The sequence below is a fragment of the Hyperoodon ampullatus genome (assembly GCF_949752795.1).
Source record: "Hyperoodon ampullatus genome assembly, chromosome: 1".
Classification (NCBI taxonomy): domain Eukaryota; kingdom Metazoa; phylum Chordata; class Mammalia; order Artiodactyla; family Ziphiidae; genus Hyperoodon; species Hyperoodon ampullatus.
In genome coordinates, this window is record NC_136914.1 from 168,481,493 (window position 1) to 168,504,224 (window position 22,732).

The following is a 22,732-nucleotide window of genomic DNA, read 5'->3' on the forward strand; positions in this document are numbered from 1 at the left end:
AAATTCCAAACCATCAGGAATGTATGTGGATGATGGCAGTGGCCCCTCTGACATGGTGTCCCCATAAAGCCCCAGCAGCAGCAGGAAGCCAAGGAGAAGGGCCATAGCTAGCAAGATGCCCCAAACATGAGGTGGAACTGGGGGCCTCCCTCTTCAGGGGTTCTGGAAGCCTTGGGGAAGGCAGGAGTGTGTTTCTGTGCAGAAGAGGCGTGGCGAGGACTGAGTCTGCGGAATCCTTGGTTTTCTGGCTGGGTTGGCATGCGGTGAAGGGTGGCAGAGAACCTTCTCGGCTTGTGGGGGGGGGACGGTCAGTCGATCAAAGCACCATCCCTGGCAGGGAGAGAAGGGGCGGGGTCACTAATGCCTGCAGCCTGCCTGCACCGGCAGCTCCCCTGGAGGAGAGGCTGCAAGGCTTTAGTGCAAGCCCTCAGCCTAATCCGCTGCGGAGGAAGCAAACACAGAGCCTGCTTCAGAGCACAGGGGCAGGAAAGCTGGAAGGTTCCATGCTAGGGGCCAGACCCACAAATACCAGCTAGTGTAACCAGTGTGTGGTCTTGGAAACTGATATTCATTAAGCACTTACCACATTCCAGACATGTTCTACATGCTTTACAGGTAGGACCTCGGTTAAGGCATTATCCCATTTTACAGAAGAGGAAACTGACTCAGAATTTCAGCAACTTGCCCGAGGCCATGGTTGATTCATGGTGGGGTAGAATTCAAACCCAGTAGTTTGCTTTCAAAGCCCAAGTTTGGACTCTCCCAACTCCAAGACACTCTCCCTACAGAGCCCTCCCTCTCAGAGAAGCAGAGGCTCCCAGCAATAGATGAGATGCTGATTTTTCCTCCAGTTTTGGGTTTTTCTCCCCATCTCTGGAGATATGTCTTACTCCACCTTTTATTTTATTAATGTGCTCACTGATCTCATTTCATCCCATCTTCACTCACCCCCAGCCCAAACTAGACAAGCATGGCCTCAAGGGCAGGGAACAAACTCTTTAAGGCCAGGTGACACTGGTTTCTGTCTAACAGGGCTCATCAGGTAGCCCTGATGGAAATCCCTGTCCCAAGTCACCACCTGGTTGACTCGGGGTCCAGGCGAGGAGAGGCAGAGCAGAGGGAGACTCCCGCCCTCCCCTGGGGAAAGCGAGAAAGATCAGGAACCTAAAATCGGCTACCAGCCCAGTGACTAGTGAGGGCAGCGTGGACCTGTCCTCCTCGAGTTTCTCTCCCCAGAACTGAACACAAGGCAGGCATACAGTTGGCTACCAGTAAGAGCTGCTGAATATAAAACCAAAGAAGCCAAAACAGCTGCTTTGCTTGTACCACTGCAACAGGCTAGATGAATCAAAAACAACTGGGATACTCTGCTTGCCCATTCTTTTCTGGGGTCAGGAACACCCTGATTTTCTTTCCTACATCAGATTCACACTCAGGAACTTTCAAAATAAAGACAGGGTGCTCCTGAAACACACACTGCAAGATGAAGGAGAGGGACTACCAAGAAAGTGACACACTGCACAAAAGGCTAGAGGACCCGCTACCTATATTCCACCAAGTTGAAGAAAGCTCCACACAAGAGGTAGAACTTAATGAGCTATTTGAATGAAGACATTCATTCATACCGGGTCCCCTTAGATACTGCCTCATCTTCTAAGCCTCATAACCACTCCTATTACTTCTGCACAGGCCTGCCAATGGAATGACCCTTGACTCTCCCATTATCAAATCATGGGCTGCTCAGATCCCCAGTGACACCTAGTGCCAACCTCATGGAACCCCTAGCTTCCAGGTCCATCTCACCCACAGACACAGACACACCAGGACCCTGGTGACTGTTTCCAAAGGGCAATCCCTGCCAGGCATGGCTGCTGCCAACAACCAGTCCTCAGGCTCTGAAGTGCTCTAGCCTTTCACTGGTTCTACCAGGAATCAGCACCCTGCTCAGACTTCAAATCGTTTCCAGAGAGAACAAATAAGAAGAAGGAAACAAAGCAAGGCGGCTTTTGCAAGACCCCTCTCTGAAGCCTGCAGGGCTGCACAGGGCAGGAGGAAGATGCGAAAGGAGAGGGGGCGTGTGGTTATTCAGGTCGGATAGGACCGTGCTGCTTCAGGCAGGCAGGTGGGCATGCACACACACATCACACACACCATGCATGCACTCACAATGACACACAACTCACGGAGACAAAACACACACCAGGAACGTACACTCCACACACTGACACACACAGGCACACACCACATTCACATCTTATCTTCTTGTCTGCTAAAGGGCAGGCAGGAGCACAGCAGCTGATGGATTAGAGGCTCAGCTGCTAAGAAAGGCTGACTTCCTGGTAATGCCACCAAGCCTCAGCTGGGGACAGAGAGAAACACAGCGGGAGGGAAATGGCAGAAGGCCCCCGGGCAGAGCTATGAATAAACAGACTTCCAGACATCCTCAGTGAAGAAGCAGGGGAAAAGAAATCCCAACGGAAATGCAAAGATGGGGTGTTCCACTGAGTTAGGGCAGCACCTGAGCATCACGTGCATCTTGCTCCAGAGGGTAGGTCCCTCTTAAAGTTTAGACCACTTTTAGGAACATCTCACTACTTATGAAACACTAGACAATGGATAAAAGTCAAGGCAAGGGCCTCCCTGGTGGCGCAGTGGTTGAGAGTCCGCCTGCCGATGGAGGGGACATGGGTTCGTGCCCCGGTCTGGGAGGATCCCTCATGCCGCGGAGCGGCTGGGCCCGTGAGCCATGGCCGCTGGGCCTGTGAGTCCGGAGCCTGTGCTCCACAGCGGGAGAGGCCACAACAGTGAGAGGCCCATGTACAGCAAAAACAAAACAAAACAAAAAAAAGTCAAGGCAAAAAGGAAGAGGTTTTCATCTCAGTTTGAATCGTTGTTCCGAAAAAGAAGGTCTGGGTACTTCCCTGGGGAAAGCACACTAGGTAGCGAGAGCCACTGACAGCAGCTCAGGAAACTGCCAGCAGAAAACCCAAGACGGCTCCCGACCCAACAGCCGCATCAGCGTAAAACGGAGTCTGTGTTTAAAATGAAATTATAGGACCTCGTTTCTGGAGATGGGGCCCATTAATCTGCATTTTTAACATGCTCCCCTGGTGACAGATTCTTAGACAACTAAGGTTCGAGAGCCAGCACTGTTCCTGAGTTCCCTCCTGGCTAATCCACGCCAATTTCCAAAGACACCTCCATCTTCCCAAACACAACTGCAGAACAACAGACGTGAGGCAAAAGCACCCCAAACGCCCTTCTTGTATCACATTGAACTGATCTAGCCCAACAGCTTGGTGGAGTCCCTGACTTCCTCATCTTCTCCGTACCCTTGGAGTCTGGCGCACAGCAGGCACTCAATAAGGATGGCTGACATCAAATTGTGGCAGGTAGAGAGAAGACTGACACAAAATGGTCATGTTGACCTATTTCAGAATTGGTCAAGCACCTCTTTATGAGCACTCTACAGCCCACGGGAGGGAGGTGTTGGATTGCTTGTAGCTGTTTCCTCCAACACAGGGAGCAGACTGTCTCCTCACTGGATTCATCCATGGCGGAACAACTGGTCTACCACTCTGGGGGCCAGACTTTCAGCTGCAATCCTCAACTTAGCAGGCTTTGGAAATCGCTCCCTTGGGGCCTCTCCCCTCAAACAGGCACTAGACTAATCACTAAGGTAGATTCACCATTTTCTGGTTTATGGGATGAAGATTCCTGGATTCCATCCAAATACACTGAGTTCGAACTGGGAAAGGGACCCAAGAACACGAATTTTAAGCAAATACCTCACATGACTCTGAGCCTGGGGTCCAGAGATCGGCATTTCCATGAACACTGGTTTAAAAGCAAATACGATGACCATCCAGCTTCATTTCTTCTCTACTTTCTCTTTTTGATGGAATTTGTTTAAATTGCAATTCCTACATGCACTTATTATATAAGTCTTAATAAGAGAGCATTCAATTTGCTGCTGGCATACAAAGAAAGCTACTTTAAAGCACAAAAGCTATACACAACGTTTCTTATCTGGTTTCAGATCCTTTAGCTTTAGCTTTCTCCCCAAATAAATCACATAGAATGAAGGGAGAGCTGAGGCAAAGAGAGAAAGAGGTGTATTATTGAAAATTCATACTAATATTCAGGCAAAGCTCATCAATGCCAACAACCTTTAGGCAAAGCTCATCAATGCCAGTATCGCATAATACAAAGAGATTTTGCATATAATAAAACAACGACCACCATACAATAATAACCACCTTAATGGCTTTTCCAATAATAAAATTTAAGCTAAATCAGAGAGAAGGACTTTTTAAAAATAATTGAAAAAGAATGCACAGGGCTTTATTTAGAAAGAATACCTGGTGCTTTCACGGTACGTATGGATTCTCTCACACTAAGTTACCAGCAAATGGTGAGCTGCCTTTTTAACACTACTTTAATAATAAACACAGGAGCAACTGAGAGAATCCCAACAGTAACAGAGAGTAGTATGTAACCAGTTTTGCAAAAATAACAATTTCCCACTAAATATAACATGACATGAAAACAAATTTAAAACACTGTAAGCTTAAATGTCCCATTAGCAAGGGTAAAATTTTGAGGAGAAATGCGAGATAGTAAAATACAGACTTGTGCAAGCTGCTCTTAAGATGAGCAATTAAGTCTTGGTTTTTAAACAAGCAGAAAGTAATGATTTTTCTTTTCTTGTTACCAGATTTCAACTTCTTCTATCAGCATTTTTCCTCTGACCAGCAATTACAATAAAATAAAGTTAAATAAAGAGGAACTTCACTTGTTTTTTAAAAGCATTTATAGAAATCAAGTCAGAGAGAGAAAATATTTTTCAAAGGTTAACTTCAGAATGATCTCTCTTCCTTGGTAACTGCAGACGATGGGCATCTGAACTCTTCCAAATACCAAAAATGCCGTCACAAAAATAAAGAATTAAAAAATAGGGCAGACTTTGGGAGACTACAACAATGCAGTCAACACTGAGACAGGTTCCCCAGAGAAAAGCCTTCTGCTTCAGTGTGCCCCTGCAGAGCAAGTTGCTGGCTAAGGAGTTTCAGGAGAGGGTGAGGGAGGAGCTCATCACAGCCCCTTAAGAACTCTGACCCCTCCTCCCTCACACTCAGCAACTACAAGTAAGAATACTGGCTGATCTTGGTAGGGCTCAGTGGGTATCCAGTGTAAATGGCTGAGCCTCGGGAAGACCCAATGTAAGACTGGGTGGCAAATTGGTGCTGGTACTGAGCAGGGGCCACGCTGGCGGAAGTGAGGAGACTGGGCCCAACACTGACAGGGACCTGGTGCACCAGAGTGCTAGGGTGGGTGGTATATGCTGCAGCATGCCTTGAGGAGCCCTGCGGGGAGAAGAGATGAGCAATGGAGCTGGTGGAGCCCAATGCAGCAGCAGAAGTGGGGGCAGCATACGTATACAGGTGAGGCTGGCTTGGCAGGTGAGCAGGGGCTGGGGCCAGGTGTGGGTGCCCGGTCGAATGTAGTGGGCTGCCATGCTGGAAGGCGTAATGGGCTTGGGAGAGTGGGGTCACAAACGCCTGCTGCCTGCGGGGGGCAGGGTTGCTGCTTCTCTCCTGCGAGGTTGGAGCTGACGATGACTGCTGGTTCTGGCTAAGGTTGAGTGGCTGTGCTGCGCTGGTCCCCCCACGCTGAGCTCGATATCCTGTGGGGGAGATACAGCATCCAGATGACTGCCCGCTCACTGAAGCCACTGGCTTGGTCTTACTGCTCAGGAGACCTGAGGCCTGGGTTGCTACAGTGCAGTCACCAAGCTGAGTTTTCAGTGGAGGTACAATGATGGTGCGGGTGCCAGTGCCATCCCCCACGACTCTGCCGGGACCCTCCGGAAGGGGTCCACTATTGCCCCAGAGAGCACTCAGGGTATCAGTGGAATATGGGCTGCTCAAGGAAGAATCAGAGTCTGGAGAATCATTGACAGTGACATAACTGATGACATTCGACCTTGCCTTCAGGCCAGAGCTATTGGGCTTATATTTGTTGTCCTCTTCCTCATCAGTGTCACTGCGGATAGTGATGACACTCACAGGAGGGCTGGGAGTATCTGCAATGATGATTGGCTGATGCTGATCTTGTACAGGGACTAGGGAATTATAAGAAGATGTGGTACGGAGGGGGCTACTCCCAACCAGAGAATAGACGTGAGAAGGCAGAACATCCAGAGAGGACTTAGAAGAGACTGGAGCAGACTGCTTATTCTTCTTTGAAGGGAGGAAACTGGATTCTTGTTGTCTGACAACATGGGCAACGCCAACATTAAGGGGCTGAGCAGTGGCCAATGTCACATGGTTAGTCAGCAAGGATGGCTGCTGCATAATAGTGCTGTACTGGTTGCCATGAGAGTGGGCATTCCTCCAGTCTGTGAGCCGCTGGCCACTGCCCATGGCCTCTGGAATCACTGCAGTGGGCTGGACTGAGTGGTGTAGAGCTACCCCAGGCAACTGTTGCCAAGTTGAAGGCAGGAGAATTTGTTGGGTTCCTCCAGGCCAAGCCTGCAGTACAGCGGCAGTCTGTTCAACCAGCGCCGGCCGGCTTGCTGCGCAGCTCAGAGTAAAGGGCACCGCATACTGCGGTGTGATGGTGGCTACTTGAGGGTGGAGACTTGCTACCATTAGTGGTGTACAGCTTCCCTGTGGAAGAACTCCCGACTGTATCTGTAGTGGCTGAGCAGCTGGTGCCTGGGGTACAATGGGCACAGCATTATCCATCCTCACAGGGAATCCAGAATGCTTTGTTGTTGCTTGTAGTCCAGTTTGAAAAGCAGGTGGACATACTGTAAATGTTTGTTGGAATGGATCTGTCTGAGTGCAAATATGGGTGGTTCCAGGCTGCAAGGAAACACCCTGCTGGGCAACTCCAGGAACTGGTGCTGCAGATGATGGGTACAAAGCCGACTGGTAGTTTAGCAGTGAGACATCTGAATTAGCCAGAGAAAGAGTAGCAGCTGCTGCAGTACAACTGGAAGCTAGAACACTGGCCTGATTGTGCACGGTATTAAGTTGGTTGCTGAAGCTCACGGTTAGATTTGTGCTTGTATTTGGGGCAACATGCGTGGTGAAGGGACTCTTGATCTGACTCACTGTATCATACATGTGAACCCTCGGTTTGCAGATCTCCATGTTCTGAAAACAAGACTTAACATGACTGCTATGTGGAAAATCCAGAAGGTGAGTCATTGTCACAAACTGATGGTTAAGAGTTTTCAGAGGAGTCATTCTCTTATCTGCATCAATTGTTAGCATTTTTTTTAGCAGATCAATGTATTCTCTTCGATCCGCCTTCTCTGCCAACATATCTCTTCCCTCTAAGTCTGTGGACATGTTCACCTGAGCCATATCATCTAAACAATTAAAAATGTACTTTCGAGCTTCTTTTGATTTGATCCCAGTCTCCAATTCATGTTCTTCAGGTGTCTTAAGCCTCCACAGTGGGTACCCCAAATTAGGATCTCTGTTGAAAAACCTGGTTGTTTTTGTTCCGGCACTGAGAAGATATTCAGCTGGCAGGCCTTGTGTTTGTGAAATGTAACGAATCTGATCATATTCTGAAGCACCAGGATAAAGAGGCCACCCCAGGAACAGCTCAGCTATCACACAGCCCAATGACCACATATCAATAGCTTCCCAAAATGGTAATCCAAGAATAATTTCAGGGGCTCTGTAGTAACGTGACTGTAAGTAGGTTGAGCACACAGCTTTGGAAACGTGACTAGCAGAACCAAAGTCAATGACCTTCACTCGGTAGGGTTGGCGCACTGGATCGACCAGCATTATGTTTTCAGGCTTAAGGTCAGTGTGAATTAGACCAAGGCTCTTGAGCTTCATCAGGGCTGTGGCCACCTGCTGCAACATTGGTCTGATGTACTTGAGTGGCAGTGGGCTAAACTTGTTCTGCTTTAGAAAATCATATAAGTTCTGCTCCAGCATCTCGAACACAAGGCAGGTATGATTCTTATGCTGAAAGCACTCATAAGAACGGACAAAATTATACTCATCGGCATTTTCACTGCTTAGGCGGGAAAGGATGCTCACTTCAATCTGTCCTTGCCTGGCATAGGAGGGGTGGTTCTTCAAGATTTTAATAGCCACAATTTCCTTGGTGCTCCGCTTCCAGCACTTAGCCACCTGTCCAAATGTTCCCCGGCCTAAGAACTCCAAGACTTCGTAGCTGTTTGTCATAGAGCAAAGGATCTCATGCTGGACCAGCTGGTAATCCCCTTCTCCACTGGAACTGCTACTCTTCGTGGTCACAGTGGTGGTCGTGGCAGAAGCACCCACCACAGTCCTGTTTTGCAGCACGAGAGGGGCATGTTCTTCTATGATTTGCACGCTACCGTTGCTGTCAAATTCCTCACTTTTTCTTTTCAATCCACATTTTTGATATGGCTCAAGCAAAGAAACGTTGCTTCTGTGAGTCAGGGTCTGGCTGCTTTGGAAGGTTGATGTAGCAGCACTGGCAGAGCTATCAGCAGCTGTTACAACAATATGCTCCACTACAAGAGCTGGGAGGAGGAGGCCCTGGTCGTAAGCAGGGATGTTGAAATTTGCTACCTGGTGAGAAGAGCTGGTTTGCCCTTGCGTGGCTGGGAGGGTTTTGCTGTGGGTATAGTATTTGTCGTTGCTGCTCTGTCCAGAAACATCCCAACCAGAAGCCTCTATTTTCCGTTTCTTTGCACTGCAGAAGGCACTCGACGACACTGATGGGGGGGAAAACACCTCCAGCTGTGATGCCATACCGCCGGTGTGTCTGGTTCTCAGCCGCCAGCTGGGGCTGCAGTGAGAAGGCGGAGGAGGAGACGAGATCCGGGGCCCTGCCGCTGGGTCATCATATCCCCCGCGCGAGCCGGCCCGGGCCCCGGCCCCCGGCCCCCGGAGCCTACCCGCGCCCGTCTCACGGGGGGAGCGCCCCCAGCCTCCCTCCAGCTCCGCTGCTCAGCCTCTCGCCGCCGCCGCCGCCGCCTCAGCACCGCGCGCTCCTGCCTCAGTCTCTCGCTGCCGTCCGGGGCCACCGCCGGGCCCCCTCTTGAAGGAATTTTTGAAGGAATTTCTTTTAAAAGGATCTGTGTAGGTGCTATCTAGGGTTTTGCGGGGTGGGAGTGCAGATGGGAACTGCCCAACTTCTGAGCCCACCTTTGTGAGTTCTGGGAGTGGCAGCCCTGCCTCCCATTGTGAGGTCAGCTGAGGTGCCCAAACTGAGCCCAGGCTCAGCCAATCAGATGCTTACTCCTGGGCTTGTGCATGAGACACACTGAGGCAGAGGCAGTTTCCACTTCATCCTAGCAATGATGTCAACATGCCAGCAGCCACAGCCAGAGTCTAATGGTGGCAGCCGTGGCCATACACCCATCAGGGGTCCTGTTGCATGTCCTGAGTCCCACTCCTCCGGGCTCCCAAGCCTGGCTAGCCAGCCTTTCTGTCACTTCGCTAAGCCACCCAGTATCCAGTCCCTTTTTTTGTTTGTTTGTTTTTGCTAAAATTACCCAGAAATGGCTTCTGTCATTTTTAACAATGCATCCTGACCTTGATCAAATCTCAGAGCGAACTCTTGTCCCTGCAAAACTGATTTTCTTCATATTTTAAACAGTCCCGACGAAACAATATTTGGTTTAAAGTTTTATTATTTTCAACCTATCCTTTGATGCACTTTGCTTCACCTTACTAGATACACAGAAATAGTCCAGCGTGGAACTCATAAGGAAGTTCATTAAAAAATAATGGGATACATTAAGAAAACAAAACTAAACTAAAGGGCGCTGCTGCAGCGACCAGAGTCCTGGCTTTCAAGACTGGGAAGTCTCTAGCCCCGCTGATGAGCTCTGTGACAGCAGTTGCTTACAATCTCCACGCTTTCCTTTGTGCTAGTCTGTAAAATGGTGTTTTCAATAGTGTGGGAGGGTTGGAAATAGAATGGGGACAACGCCTGGCACACACACACAACTGGCCGTCGATTGAGGGTCTGGACTGCCCCTGCGAACGGCAATATTCTCAACTCCACCGTGGCCGCCAGGCTCACCCTGACAGGCAGAACAGCTTCCAGAACATTGAAGGAGGAAACTCACAAATGAGTGAGAAAAGTAACTTCACACACATTGAATAATAGGAAGTTGCTGATATTCAAGTCTTCTGAAAATGGCAATTTCATATGGTCCAAGCAACCAAAGAACAGCAGCTGTTTGGGTCTCCAAGTGGGTCTCTGTTGGGATGGGGGGAGGGGACGTTCAAGGACCTCAATCACACCTGCTTGGGTTAACAAAGATCTGCCGCCTCTCTCAGAAACCCGGGAAAACCTTCCTCCTGCCCGGGCAGGAGCAAGGTCAGCAGCCGCCGCGGGCTACAGGCGCAACCTGTTGCTACAGAAAGCTGGTGGCGCCGCTTCCCCAGCCTTCCCCTCCAACCCACCGCCAGGCCGGGGCCGCTCCTGCCCTCGCTCCCTCCGCGCCAGGAACCTTTCCCCGGCTGCGGGACAAAGGATGGGCGGCAAGGCGGGCGCGGGAAACCAGGAGACTCGAGGAATCCGCCCTCGCCTGGGGGAGGGGGTTGCCGGAGTAACTTGGCTGCAGCGAGAGAGTCGGCGCCGCTTCCCCGCCGAGGCGCGGGTTGCCTTGGACTGGGGTCGCCGTCCGAAGCCGTGTGCCCCAGGGCCCCCTGATCGCATCCCCTGCCGCTCTCGGCGAGGGCTTTCGAGGAGACTGACCTCGGGCCCCCGACTCTCCCGCACCGCGAAGCTCCTCCTCTGTCCACGCTTCCCTTTGTTGTCCTGGCCGGCGCCTTACCCAGCGGGGTGCGCCTCCATCACCCCGTTCTCCATCAGGCAATCGCCAAAAGTCCCCGCGCTGTCCACCCAAAGCGGACCAGGGGGATGCATCAAGCCAGGGGTGCGTGCGCGCGCTCCCAGATGGGCAAGGCGATAAGGCCTCCCATGGCACCCCCCAGAGCCCCGCTCCTGTGATGGTCGATTGCACCGCGTACTTCTTTTAGCGAACCAGAGGAAGGTGACCCCTTTCCATACCCAGCTGGGGAGGGTCAGTGTCCCGCACCCCTCGTTCCACTCCCCAGGACTCCCTTCACCGCCGAACAGTTCCCAAGCCCCGGACCAACCTCGCCTCGTCCGCCGCCCTCTCAGAGAACGAGCCGGTAGCCTCGGGGTCTGGGTCCCACTCGCGCTCCCACCGCCTGCTCGCGCCCCGGAACCTGGCCACATCCGCCAGCTCCCCTCCAGTGGGCGGAAAGAAGACCCACCACGCAGCCCGCAAAGTTTGCGTGCGTCTGCGCCCTGCCCGGAACGCTCGCAGGGTCCACCTCGCCAGCCCCGCAGCTCCCGGGCTCGCACCACCTGCCGCGGCCCGGGGAGAGGGTGCCGAGGGTTGGGAGGAGAAGGGAGCAGAGCAAGCCCCTCCGTTCCCCATTCTCCGCCCCCAGCTTTCTGGAAAGGGGTGCACTCAGCCCCCGGGTCGGGGCCGCAGACACCTTCCTACCTCCGGCGCGAGGACGCGGCTACTCACCGTGCGCCCGGTCCAGCTACCGGTTAGCCCTCGCCGCCGCTGCCGCCCCACTCTTTCCTCCCAGCCCTGCTCGGCCGGCCCCCGCTCATGAATGATTTATGAGTCGGCTTCGGGGACCACCGGGATGGCTTCCGGAGAGGCCGCCCCGCTGCCCCGCTGCCCCGCTGCCCCGCGCGCCGGACAGACCCCGGGACGGAGCGGGTCCGGAAAGGCGCCTGCCTTGGAGGCGCGCCGCCGAGGCCCAGGGTGCCCTTGGGGACCTGTTGCGGCCTCCCCAGCTCCCGGGCGGCACTTGCGGATGAGGCTGCCGCAATGCACTGCTTCCTGAAATGTACTCACCCGCGGCGGGAGAGCTGAGCGCGCAGCCAGGTGGCGGGTGGGGACTGGCTCGGTACTTTAGAGGTAGCTAATCCTGGAGTTCGGCCTGCGCGCTCCCGGTTGGACCAGCTAAGCAGCTTCGCCACGATACCCCGGGGCACCCACTGGGACCTAGCTGCATCCATTTCCTGGGGCTAGAGCCCCGCTCAACCGAGCACGTCCCTCCCACACGACCCAGGCCTCCTTGAGGCAGGCTGAGCGGTCTACTTGGAACGCCGCTCCTCTTCTAAAAACTTCGCAGCTCTCTGGTTCCACCTCAGACCTGCCTTGGTTGACTCCCTCTGCCGCTTTAGACGCTTCTAATGCCAGTTTCCAAGACTTAAAAAAAAAAAAAAATTACTCAAATAAAACAAAACCCCAATTATTTGGTTCGTTAGCGTGTACCAATCGTAATGCTAGTGGCTGGAGCTATAAAACCGGCAAAAAGCAGCCCTTGCTCCCATGTACGTACACAGGCATCCACGATAGCTCCAAGCACACGGAGCTTTCATTACTCCTTTCATATCGGTCTCTTGGCTGTGCATTGCCTGCCATCCCCTCAAGCTGAGGGGTGGGGACCTTCTGCCACAAGCAACCACTCCCTCTTCTAACTGTGCTCACTCACCTCACTCCTCACTCACTACTTCCTATCTTGAGTGGACAGTACTCTGTGGTAGGAAAAATAAGACTAATGGAAGAAAAGCACCTTCCGGAAGTTAGCACACAGTAGGTGTTTAATGTTTGTGATATGGATGGATTGATGGATGCATGGAAGGATGGACAGACTGACAACTGAATGATGGACAGGAAGGTTAACTCAACAGCTCTTTCACTTACCCCAGAATCTAGCATAAAACAGGTGCTCGAAAGGGCATTATTTTTGTTTGATTTAAATTTAAACTGATCTTGAATGTGCATATTTCCTGGATAAATGCTAGTTCAGGAAACTTCTGAAAACTGCACTATAGGCATGCAAAGTTAGATGGTGCCCTGAGACATCTAATCAGGCCTGCTGTTTCTTCGTCTGAAAGTGGTCAGGGCCTCTGCTCGAACACCTCCGGAGGCCCCAGCACTTCTGCTCAAGGGCAGCCCTCTCTGGGTGGGGCCCAGAGGTGAGTTCTTCCCTCCCGAGGGCAGCCAGCTCTGCCCTGCCTCAAATTTTGGCCCTGTCCCTTTTCACCACTGTGACTTTGGCTGCTTAATCTCACTGAGCCTGTTTCCTTGTCTGCAAAGTAAAAATAATTATGCCTCAGGAAGCTCATTTTTACTCCTAATAATAATGATGATGATGGGGCTTCCCTGGTGGCGCAGTGGTTGAGAGTCCACCTGCCGATGCAGGGGACAGGGGTTCGTGCCCCGGTCCGGGAAGGTCCCACATGCTGCGGAGCAGCTGGGCCCGAGAGCCATGGCCGCTGAGCATGCACGTCCGGAGCCTGTGCTCTGCAACGGGAGAGGCCACAGCAGTGAGAGGCCCACGTACCGCAAAAAAAGAAAGAAAGAAAGAAAGAAAGAAAAATAATGATGATAATAATAATAACAATAATAGTGGTGATAGCTAAAACTTAATGAATGCTTACTACAAATGAGGCAGTATGCCAAGTGCTTTATGTGCATTATTTCATGTAATCTTAGCAACAACAACAGCATAGTATTATCTCCATCTTAAAGATAAGGCTAAAAGAGTTTCAGTAATTTGCCCAAGGTCACAGAGCTAGTGAGTGACCCACTGAATCTGAACCCTGATGTGGCCTCCAGTGCCCATAATTATCCTAACATACCAGTGCCCCAAAGATAACATAAAACCCTCTGGGGCCTGTACTCTCCCGACAGATAATGTAGTGTGGATTGAAATGGCTGGCCATCAGTCTTCCTGCAGGCGCTGAATGCTTCAGCTGTTTTTATCCATTTCATACCCCCAACACCTACTCTACCTGGGCCATCATAGGTGTTTAATAAATGAATGAATAAATAGTAAACATAGAACACAATATTAAGATGTGTTCTGAGCAGCCTTAGGCAGACTGTAACAGGAACTAATGATTTATTCTGTTCAACTTGGCTTGGAGTTCTAATCCTACAGCCCCACTATTCAGCACAACTGAATTTCTTTTCTCTTTTTTTTTTAATTGAGGTATAGTTGATTTACAATATTGTGTTAGTTATCGGTGTACAACACAGTAATTCAATTTTTTTTTTGCAGATTATATATCCCTGTGCTATCCTTGTTGCTTATCTCTTTTATGTATCAGAGTTTGTCACTGTTAATCCCATACTCCTAATTTGTCACTCCCCACCCTCTCCTCTTCGGTAACCATAAGTTTGTTTTCTATGTCTGTGAGTCTCTTTCTGTTTTGTATATGATTCATTTGTATTATTTTTTAGATTCCACATGTAAGTGATATCATGTAGTATTTGTCTTTCTCTGAGTTATTTCTCTAAGCATAATACTCTCTAGGTCCATCCATGTTGCTGCAAATGGCAATATTCCATTGTTTTTTATGGCTGAGTAATATTCCAGTGTGTGTGTGTGTGTGTGTGTGTGTGTGTGTGTGTGTTTATATATAACATCTTCTTAAGCCAGTCATCTGTTGATGGGCACTTGGGTTGTTTCCATGTCTTGGCTATTGTAAATAGTGCTGCTATGAACATTGGGGTGCATATATCTTTTAAATTAGAGTTTTTGGTTTTTTTCCAGATATGTACCCAGGAGTGGATCATATGGCAGCTTTATTTTTAGTTTTTTAAGGAACTTCTGTACTGTTCTCCATAGTGGCTACACCAATTTACATTCCCACCAACAGTGTAGGAAGGTTCCCTTTTCTCCACACCCTCTTCAGCATTTATTATTTGTAGACTTTTTGAGGATGGCCATTCTGACCAGTGTGAGGTGATACCTCATCGTGGTTTTGATTTAGTGCAACTGAATTTCTAGGTCATATGTTCTATGCAAGGCCAGAGGGGGTGATGTTATTCCCATACACACACTGAGTCATTTGATGCAAAAATTGTCCCCCTTTCTGAAATTGCTCCTCACTTTGCCTGCCCAAATGAAATCTAAACAGGAGGCAGCAGGGCATCCTAGAAGGATCCAGAAGATTCATTCAGTTTCAGTCACAAACAGCTAGTGTGTTCCCTGGTAAGTCATGTAACACCCCTGGGCTTCACATTCCTCACTGGTCAATAGCCATGCTCAATGACCACATAGGGCTAAAGGCTACCATCTTGAACAGGGCAGACAGCACATTTCCATCATCACAGACAGGTCTATTGGACAGTGCTGGGTTAAATAGTGAAACATAATAAAGGGAAAATTACAACAGGACTACAATAACAAACTTAAGTTTCAAGAAAAGTGATCAGGGTTATGTAACATTAGAAATGAAATGCTGATTCAAATCAGTTGTTGTCAGAGTACACAACACTTGGTCATTCAACGATCTTTGACAAGATGTTCCTTATAAAGAATTTTGAATATTTTTTTCTGAGTCACTAAGACTAAAACAAAATAGGTTAGTCAGTATATTATTCTAATTAACCTGAAATTTTCTATAAATAACTATGTTCCCTCAAAATAATGTATTTGTATGACCAATAAACATTGCAGCATATGATGCTTTAGAAAAATGGGTTTATGCAAACTCAACATCCACTGCCTTGTCTTCTTAAGACTGAAATTTGTGTAAGAGACAGCCAGGGAGAGAGGGAAAAGGAGAGAGAGACAGAGAGCCAGGGAGAGGGAAAGAGAAATTGTTCTAAATAGAAATCCCACCAGTTTGGAAGGGAATGACTTCATGTAAACCAAGGTTCTCCTATAAATGTTTTACCTCATGATTTCCTATTAATCTTGCTTTTTTCCACTTGCCTCTGGAATTAGATGCCAAAAAATAGCATTGCTGGTGTTTAATAACCAAAAGCCAAGAATACATTCTTCTTGTGCTTTGAGAACATTCAGCTAAGATTTGTAACTCATCCGTCAAGCCCACTGCCTACTAATTCAGAGGAAAAAAACTTCAATCTAGTTTGGACCAAGAGGAAGAAAGAGAGAGAAGGGGCCAGGCCAAGGGCAGTACCTCAGAGCCTGGATTACAAACCTGGGGAGAACTTAGAAAACTCAGTCACAATTTAATGAGGCAGGTATTGGGTAGTTTTATATTTTATGTGCTGTATCTGTCTTTTGGTAACTGTTTCAAATAAATGCCTCATCTCTAGGGCTGCCTTTCATCTGTGGCTTTCCCCCTGACATCATTTTTAACATGCACTAATTCAGATGGGGCTTCATAATCTGACTTCAGTAACAATATGGAAAACATGAGAGCAGCAGAAGGTCAGAGAATTATAAAGTGTTAGGATACTTGCTCTTATTTTCTTGAGGAAAGCAAGGTTCTTTCCAGCTAAATGTTATTGAGAGATTGCAGAAGGAGGTAGACAGGAAAATTCCACAATTTCTAATTCTATAGTTTTCAGTTTTTATTATATCCCAAAAGAGATTCACCCAGGAACTTTTATTTATACAGCACAAAACTTACATCTATGCATGCAGTGTTTTACCCCTCTGGGGATACTTACTATTATTACTTTCCTCTAAAGAGCTATTAATTTGCATTTATCTTCTGCATCATATGAAAGCACTTATTAAGCATCTGTTAATTATTCATACATTCATTCATTCAGTAACATTTACTCAGCACCTGAAACCGAGCAGGACCCTGAGGAGTTCTCCCAGCTAACCAGAGATTTATGGCTCAGATCATGTTCCAACCACAAGAGAGACCTGATGGCTATTTGGAGCCATGTAATCAAGACAATCATCTCTGAAAATAGAAGATTACCTCCTCCCTAGCATGTAGCCCCTTCCTCTTTTCCCTATATAATCTCCAAGCAAAACCTGGGGAGTTGGGAGTTGGTTCTTTGGGACATGAGTCCACCTTCTCCCCAGGATTGCCAGCTTCCTCAATAAAGCTATCTTTCTTTCACCTAACACTTGTCTCTCAGTATTGGATTCTTGAGCAACAAGCAACTGAATCTGAGTTCAGTAACACTGCTACTCATCAGGAGCTAGAGATTCTAGTTACCCTGACCCGGAACATACTAATGAAAAGTCAGTCACACTGTAACAGGGGCAGGTGTGGGGAAGTTTTATATTTTGGGTGCTGAATCTGTCTTCTGGTAACTCTTTCAAATGAAACTTATGAAAAAAAATCTTCTATCAAACACTATCTTTTCCTCTTATTTACCCTCATTGTGAGACTTTCTAAAAAAGCATTCTCTGCAAAATTCTCTTTTGCTTCATATTTGATGTGCTACCTAAGCTATCATCAGATATTTATTTTAAATCAATATTTAAAATATTTATTTTAAATCCACTAAAATTTCTGCTAATTAAAACACTATTCACTTTTGCCAGAGCAATCAAGGTGTTAAATTATAGTCCCAAACACCTACTCATGTCAGAGAGTGAAAGGTGGAACTGTGTTTTGTGGTATAGTGTGGAAAACCTGGGAGTTGGAGCTTGAACAGAACGGGGAATGAGCCCTAGCTCTCTTACTCCATTCACTCACTCATTCATTCACTTTTCTCCTTCATTCATTCACTTACACATGCATTTGACAAATTGTGATTGACCACCTTCTGTGGGCCAGACTGAGCAAAGAGATAGGGCAGAGAATAACAAAGGACACCCTTGGCCTCCCAGAGCCAACCCCTTCATAAAGGAGACACACAAGCCAACAAATCAATAAGCATGTTCACTGTACACCCTTCAGTAAGTACTTGATGTCTCTGAGCTTCAGTTTCCTCACCTACAAACCACAGGTTTTGCAAAGATTCAATGAGATGACATATGTAACATACCTGTATGTTGAATAGCAGCTATTATTTCTGCTCTTACTATTTCTCTGTCAAACTCCCTTTCACCCCTACCCCCTTTCTTTATTTCCAATTTCATAAATTAGGGTGTAGGGCTATTGGGTCCACAAGCTAAATATTCATCCCATAAATATTTACATAATATGTCCTAAGGCTTTGTAAGGCTCAAAGCCAGAGAGGCTGAAGAAGCTGGATATATTCTGACTTCTGCTCTGCAAAAGAAATTGTCCAAAACTTGGAAATGGGCAAAGGAGATGACTGGGCATATTTTCAGTGGAGTGAGGGGCATGATCTAAAGGACCTTCTGGGAATTATTGGACCTTACAGAGGTGTGTATTTGATTGTATTTATATTGACTAAGCTATATCACAACTCTGTAAAGGTAGAAGTTAAAATTGTAGAACACCTGGGGACTTCCCTGGTGGCGCAGTGATTAAGAATCCGCCTGCCAGTGCAAGGGACATGGGTTCGATCCCTGGCCCAGGAAGATCCCACATTCGGCGGAGCAACTAAGCCCATGTGCCACAACTGAGTCTGCGTGCCCCAACTACAGAAGCCCATGCTTCATTATGGAGGGAAGAAAAATTACAAACGAAGTGAGAACATTGTTCTAGATCAGGGTTTTTTAACCTCAGTGCTCTCGACATTTGGGGCTGGATAACCCTTTGTTGTGGGTCTGTCCTGTGCATTGTAGGATGTTCAAGCATCCCTTACTTCTACCCACCAGACAGAAGTAGCGCCCTGCCCCATTCCCCTGAATTGTGACAAACAAGTATTTTCAAAATCTAGAGTTTGATTTTTTTTAAGTCACAGGAGAAATGACTGAGTTTAGGCAGAATTTATCAGCTATATTAAAGAGGGAGTCCCTGGTATCAGTTTTGGCAAGTGCTAAGCGTGACAGTCATGAACTGAAGCATACTGTGCACCCGAGCCGCTTAATCCATTCACATCACCTACCCGGCCCTGGGGAGTCAGCCCTGAGTGACTTCCCATCGCCCCAGTCACAGCCTGCCCTGGAAGAATTGCAAAGTGAGTTGTTTTGAGAATGCAGCTACCTGCTTGGATTCCTCCACTGTGACCTTCACCAACCTCCCCTGCTGGGTGCTTGCTCTGAGATTAGCCTACCACTTGGAGAAACTCGACATTTTACTTATAACTGTGAGCATAGAAGCATTCAGAAAAAAGAATAGGACAATTCATGAAATTTCCCATGGGCTAACGAGAAAGCGCCCGGTATGTAATAGGCCTTCAATAAATCTCAGAGGAAAACAAGGGGAATGGGGGGAGCTATGAGCTCATAAGAAGACAAATGAAAGTAGTGATGAGATAAAAATTCACATTTTAAGGCAAGATAAGAAAAATTTAAACATAAAACTTTTTCTCTGCCCTTTGGCCTCCTCCGGCCCCACTGGTATGCATTGCACATCTGCAATGGGTGTTAACCAGACCTCTCCAGAGGTAAAGATCAATTATTCTCCTACTGGCGCCAGCCATGTAACTCCTTAGAAGATAACGTTCCTTTCTCAATCCTGTAAAAGGTCATAATGACCCACCCTCACCTTGTACATGCAGAGATCTTCGGTGAACTTTAGGTACAATGCCAATATGGAAGTTCCCTTAAAGATTGGTGCTGAACAGACTGGTCAGTTGACCTGGGGAGATACTGGACTGCACCTAATGGAAATTCATAGCTTAAATACTTACTTATGCCCTTACTAATATTACCAGCTATACTAATTGTATTCTGCTCATTTTACAAGGTTATTGTTTCTTGCATTACCAAATGTGTGACTGAGCCTCAGATAAAATTAATGATGATTAGGTGACTTGAAATGATCGACCAAACGTATAGTTCTGTAAGATCAGTGATTGTGGGACTTCCCTGGCAGTCCAGTGGTTAAGATTCCACACTTTCCCATGACAGTGGGGGACCAGAAAGTCTGCAGAGCATGGAGGGTAGAACCCCAGGCCTGCATGAGAGAAAAATAACAACAGCTAACATTTTACTGAATGTTCACCATGCATTGGGCAGAATGCTAGTTTCCATGTGCCAACTCATTGGCCCTTATAATAACTCTATGAGGTTAGTTCTGATATTATTTCTACTTTACAAATGGGGAACCTAGTACCAAAAGGTTAAGCAATGTTCCCAGGGTCCAGGCTCCCCGTTAACATGGGGCTCAGGGCAAGAGTACATGGAGGTCCATAGACCACATGTCAAATATTTGAAAGTTAAGAATCCAGCCAACAAATTATTAACTAAAATATGTTCTCTCATCCTAAAAAAAAAAAGAAAAAAGAAAAAGATTCGTGCTTCCACCGCAGGGGATGCAGGTTCAATCCCTGGTCTGGGAACTCAGATACCACGTGCCATGTGGCACAGGCCAAAAAAAAAAAAAAAATTTAAAAAAAAAGATCAGTGATTGTAATAGTTAGTGTAACTCTAGATATGGGAAGAAGCAACAGGAGGGAACCATTTCCTGGACCATAACAGACCAGTGAGACAGGCTGTCCAGAGGCTTTTGCTTACAGTTAACAGGGCCTAGTCCAGTAATAGCACGTTGAGTGGCCTATCAACGCAATCCTTGCCTGACCTGGGGATGAGCATTCCAGGCGCCGTGGGACAAACTGATCACGAAATGCCTCCCAAACCTTGGTCGAATTAAGACTGAAAAGGAAGGGATTGTAAAATAAAGAATGTTGCCCACCATCCAGTCCATAAGAATCAAGTCATTAGCCACTGCAGTGGCTGACCTACAGTACACCCTGGAAGGAATTGAGGGTGAAGATCAGGATGACATGCTCTGTGCTCTGGGAAAACTGGCAGAACAAGCCTTCGGGTCGTTAGATATTTTCAGGAGAAATTTTTTAGGAACCTGTATTCCTGCATCTTCCCATACTTAGAAAAGCACTAAAACCACTAATTAAAATTTTTATCCCTCGAGCTAGCAGCAACCTACTGAGATGTGTGCTTGATTGCATGTACCCCCTTCACCAAAATCACATATATACTGGCTGGCCTCCCCCTTTACCTCTTTGGAGTACTTCTCAGAGCTCCCTGACCGACTGACTGTCTCCCGGGTTATAATCCTCAGTTTGGCTTGAATAAAATTTTCCATTTCTTTCTTAGATTGACGACTTAATTTTTTCCTTGACAATAGTAACAGCAAGAGTATGAGAAGACAGATGACGAATATCCACAGGGAAGTTTGCTGGTTGCTGACATTTGTTGACCATCTACTCTCTGTCAAGCGCTGAGCAAAGTGACTTCCCTACATTCCCTTATTTAATTAAACCCTCCTAAGGGGGCATTGTTATCCCCATTTGTCAGAGAAGGAAACTGAGGCTCACAGACTTGGACTATACTATATCTTAGTCCACAATAAAATATACTATATCTTAGTCCACAATAAAAACAACACTTACCATTTATCAAGGTAACCATTACGCTCAATATTTCATTTAATGTTTACGATGATCCTAGGAAGAAGGTATTATCCAAGCAAATTAAACAAAAATCTATTTTGTTACACGCCAGGAGGTGCTGGGGGTGCGGGGGACACAGCCACAGACAGTCCTTGCCCTCATGGAGTGTTCAGTCTAGGTGGGAAAGTAGACCCTAACAAATACGAACAGATGGGATGATTTGTTTCAAAATCCCACCTTCTTCCTCCTGACTGGAAGTTCTTACCACAAGAACACACAGCAGCCTTCAGACTGGAAGCAAAGACCCTTTTTCAGTGACTTTTCCTCTGCCAGGCGGACCCTGTCCTGGCACTCAGGGACACAGTGATGACTTCAACTTCATGCCAATGAGAAACTCTATGCTCGGACTTGGCTGCCCATGTACTGTGGCTGCTCAATGAAACCCTATTAAGTGGCAAATAATGATGGTGGTAAAAAAAAATTTTCTTAAGAAAATGTAAGGGCTCCCCTGGTGGCGCAGTGGTTGAGAGTCCACCTGCCGATGCAGGGGACACGGGTTCGTGCCCCGGTCCGGGAAGGTCCCATATGCCGCGGAGCGGCTGGGCCCCGTGACCCATGGCCGCTGAGCCTGCGCGCCCAGAGCCTGTGCTCTGCAACGGAAGAGGCCATAACAGTGAGAGGCCCACGTACCGCAAAAAAAAAAAAAAAAAAGAAAGAAAAAATAGAAAATGTAAGAAGAACAATGACATGAGAAAGAACAGTCCAGGATCCTTTGGAAGGCAACAAAGCAGAACCATAAAACTGGGCAAGCACAGCCTGGAAAAGCTGAGTGAAGTTAGAGGAGTCTAGAGATTCACGAGGACAAAAAGCAGAAGGAAACATTCGCATGCATGTCTTTCTGCAAAACATTTCAGAAGCCATTTAATGCTGTCTGAAGGTGCAAAAATGCATAAACCCAAAAAGAGGATTTTAGAGGTACCTAAGTTGTAGTGGTAGAGGGGTAAGGGGTGGGAGGGGGTAAGAAAAGTAAAATTAAGGGAAATTCCCCTTAAATCTAAGGGAAAATCTCCTGGTAAGGAGACCTAGAGATGCAAGGAATACTAATGAACATCTTAAGAGTACCCTGAAATCAAATTTAAATCAGTAAAATGATTGAAGCAGGGTAATAGGTATCAGGGGCTCTATTTTGTGCTGGTTTGAAATTTTCCATTATAAGAAGGTAAAAAAGAAAGAAAAGAACGTCAGTGGCTGGAATACTGGAAGATGGGAGGTGCAGTGGGCCTGCAGTGAGGGTGTGATGGCTGCGGGGTTGGGGGCCAGGGCTGAGTTGAGTGTGGGGTGGAAGACCAGAGTTAGCAAACCAGGGGCGAACTCTGCCCCCTGTCTCCTCTTGGCTACTTTTCTCACATTGGTTCTTAAGGAAGGAAAATGTCAAACACCTCAAAAGTTTAATAGATAAGGGCCAGCAATGGGTGTAAAGTTACTCTCTCTTGTTGATGGGCCAGACAGGAACACAGATTCTGGAACAGACCAACCTGGGTT

The 22,732-nt window shown here is 47.6% G+C and overlaps 1 protein-coding gene across 2 annotated transcripts; it reads right to left on the reverse strand.

The window, feature by feature from the left end:
- Nucleotides 1-5,141: 5,141 nt before the first annotated feature.
- Nucleotides 5,142-8,774, reverse strand: LOC307052141 (homeodomain-interacting protein kinase 1-like; the record flags this gene model as incomplete). Of its 2 annotated transcripts, none has more annotated exons than XM_079702961.1 (2): nt 5,142-7,019; nt 7,122-8,774. In XM_079702961.1, the coding sequence occupies 2 exons, from the start codon at nt 8,772-8,774 to the stop codon at nt 5,142-5,144; spliced, it is 3,531 nt and encodes a 1,176-aa protein (XP_079559087.1). The 2 variants fall into 2 exon arrangements, with proteins under 2 accessions (XP_079559087.1, XP_079559088.1); XM_079702962.1 differs by having other exon boundaries at nt 5,142-6,533; nt 6,651-8,774.
- Between the last annotated feature and the right edge of the window lie 13,958 nt (nt 8,775-22,732).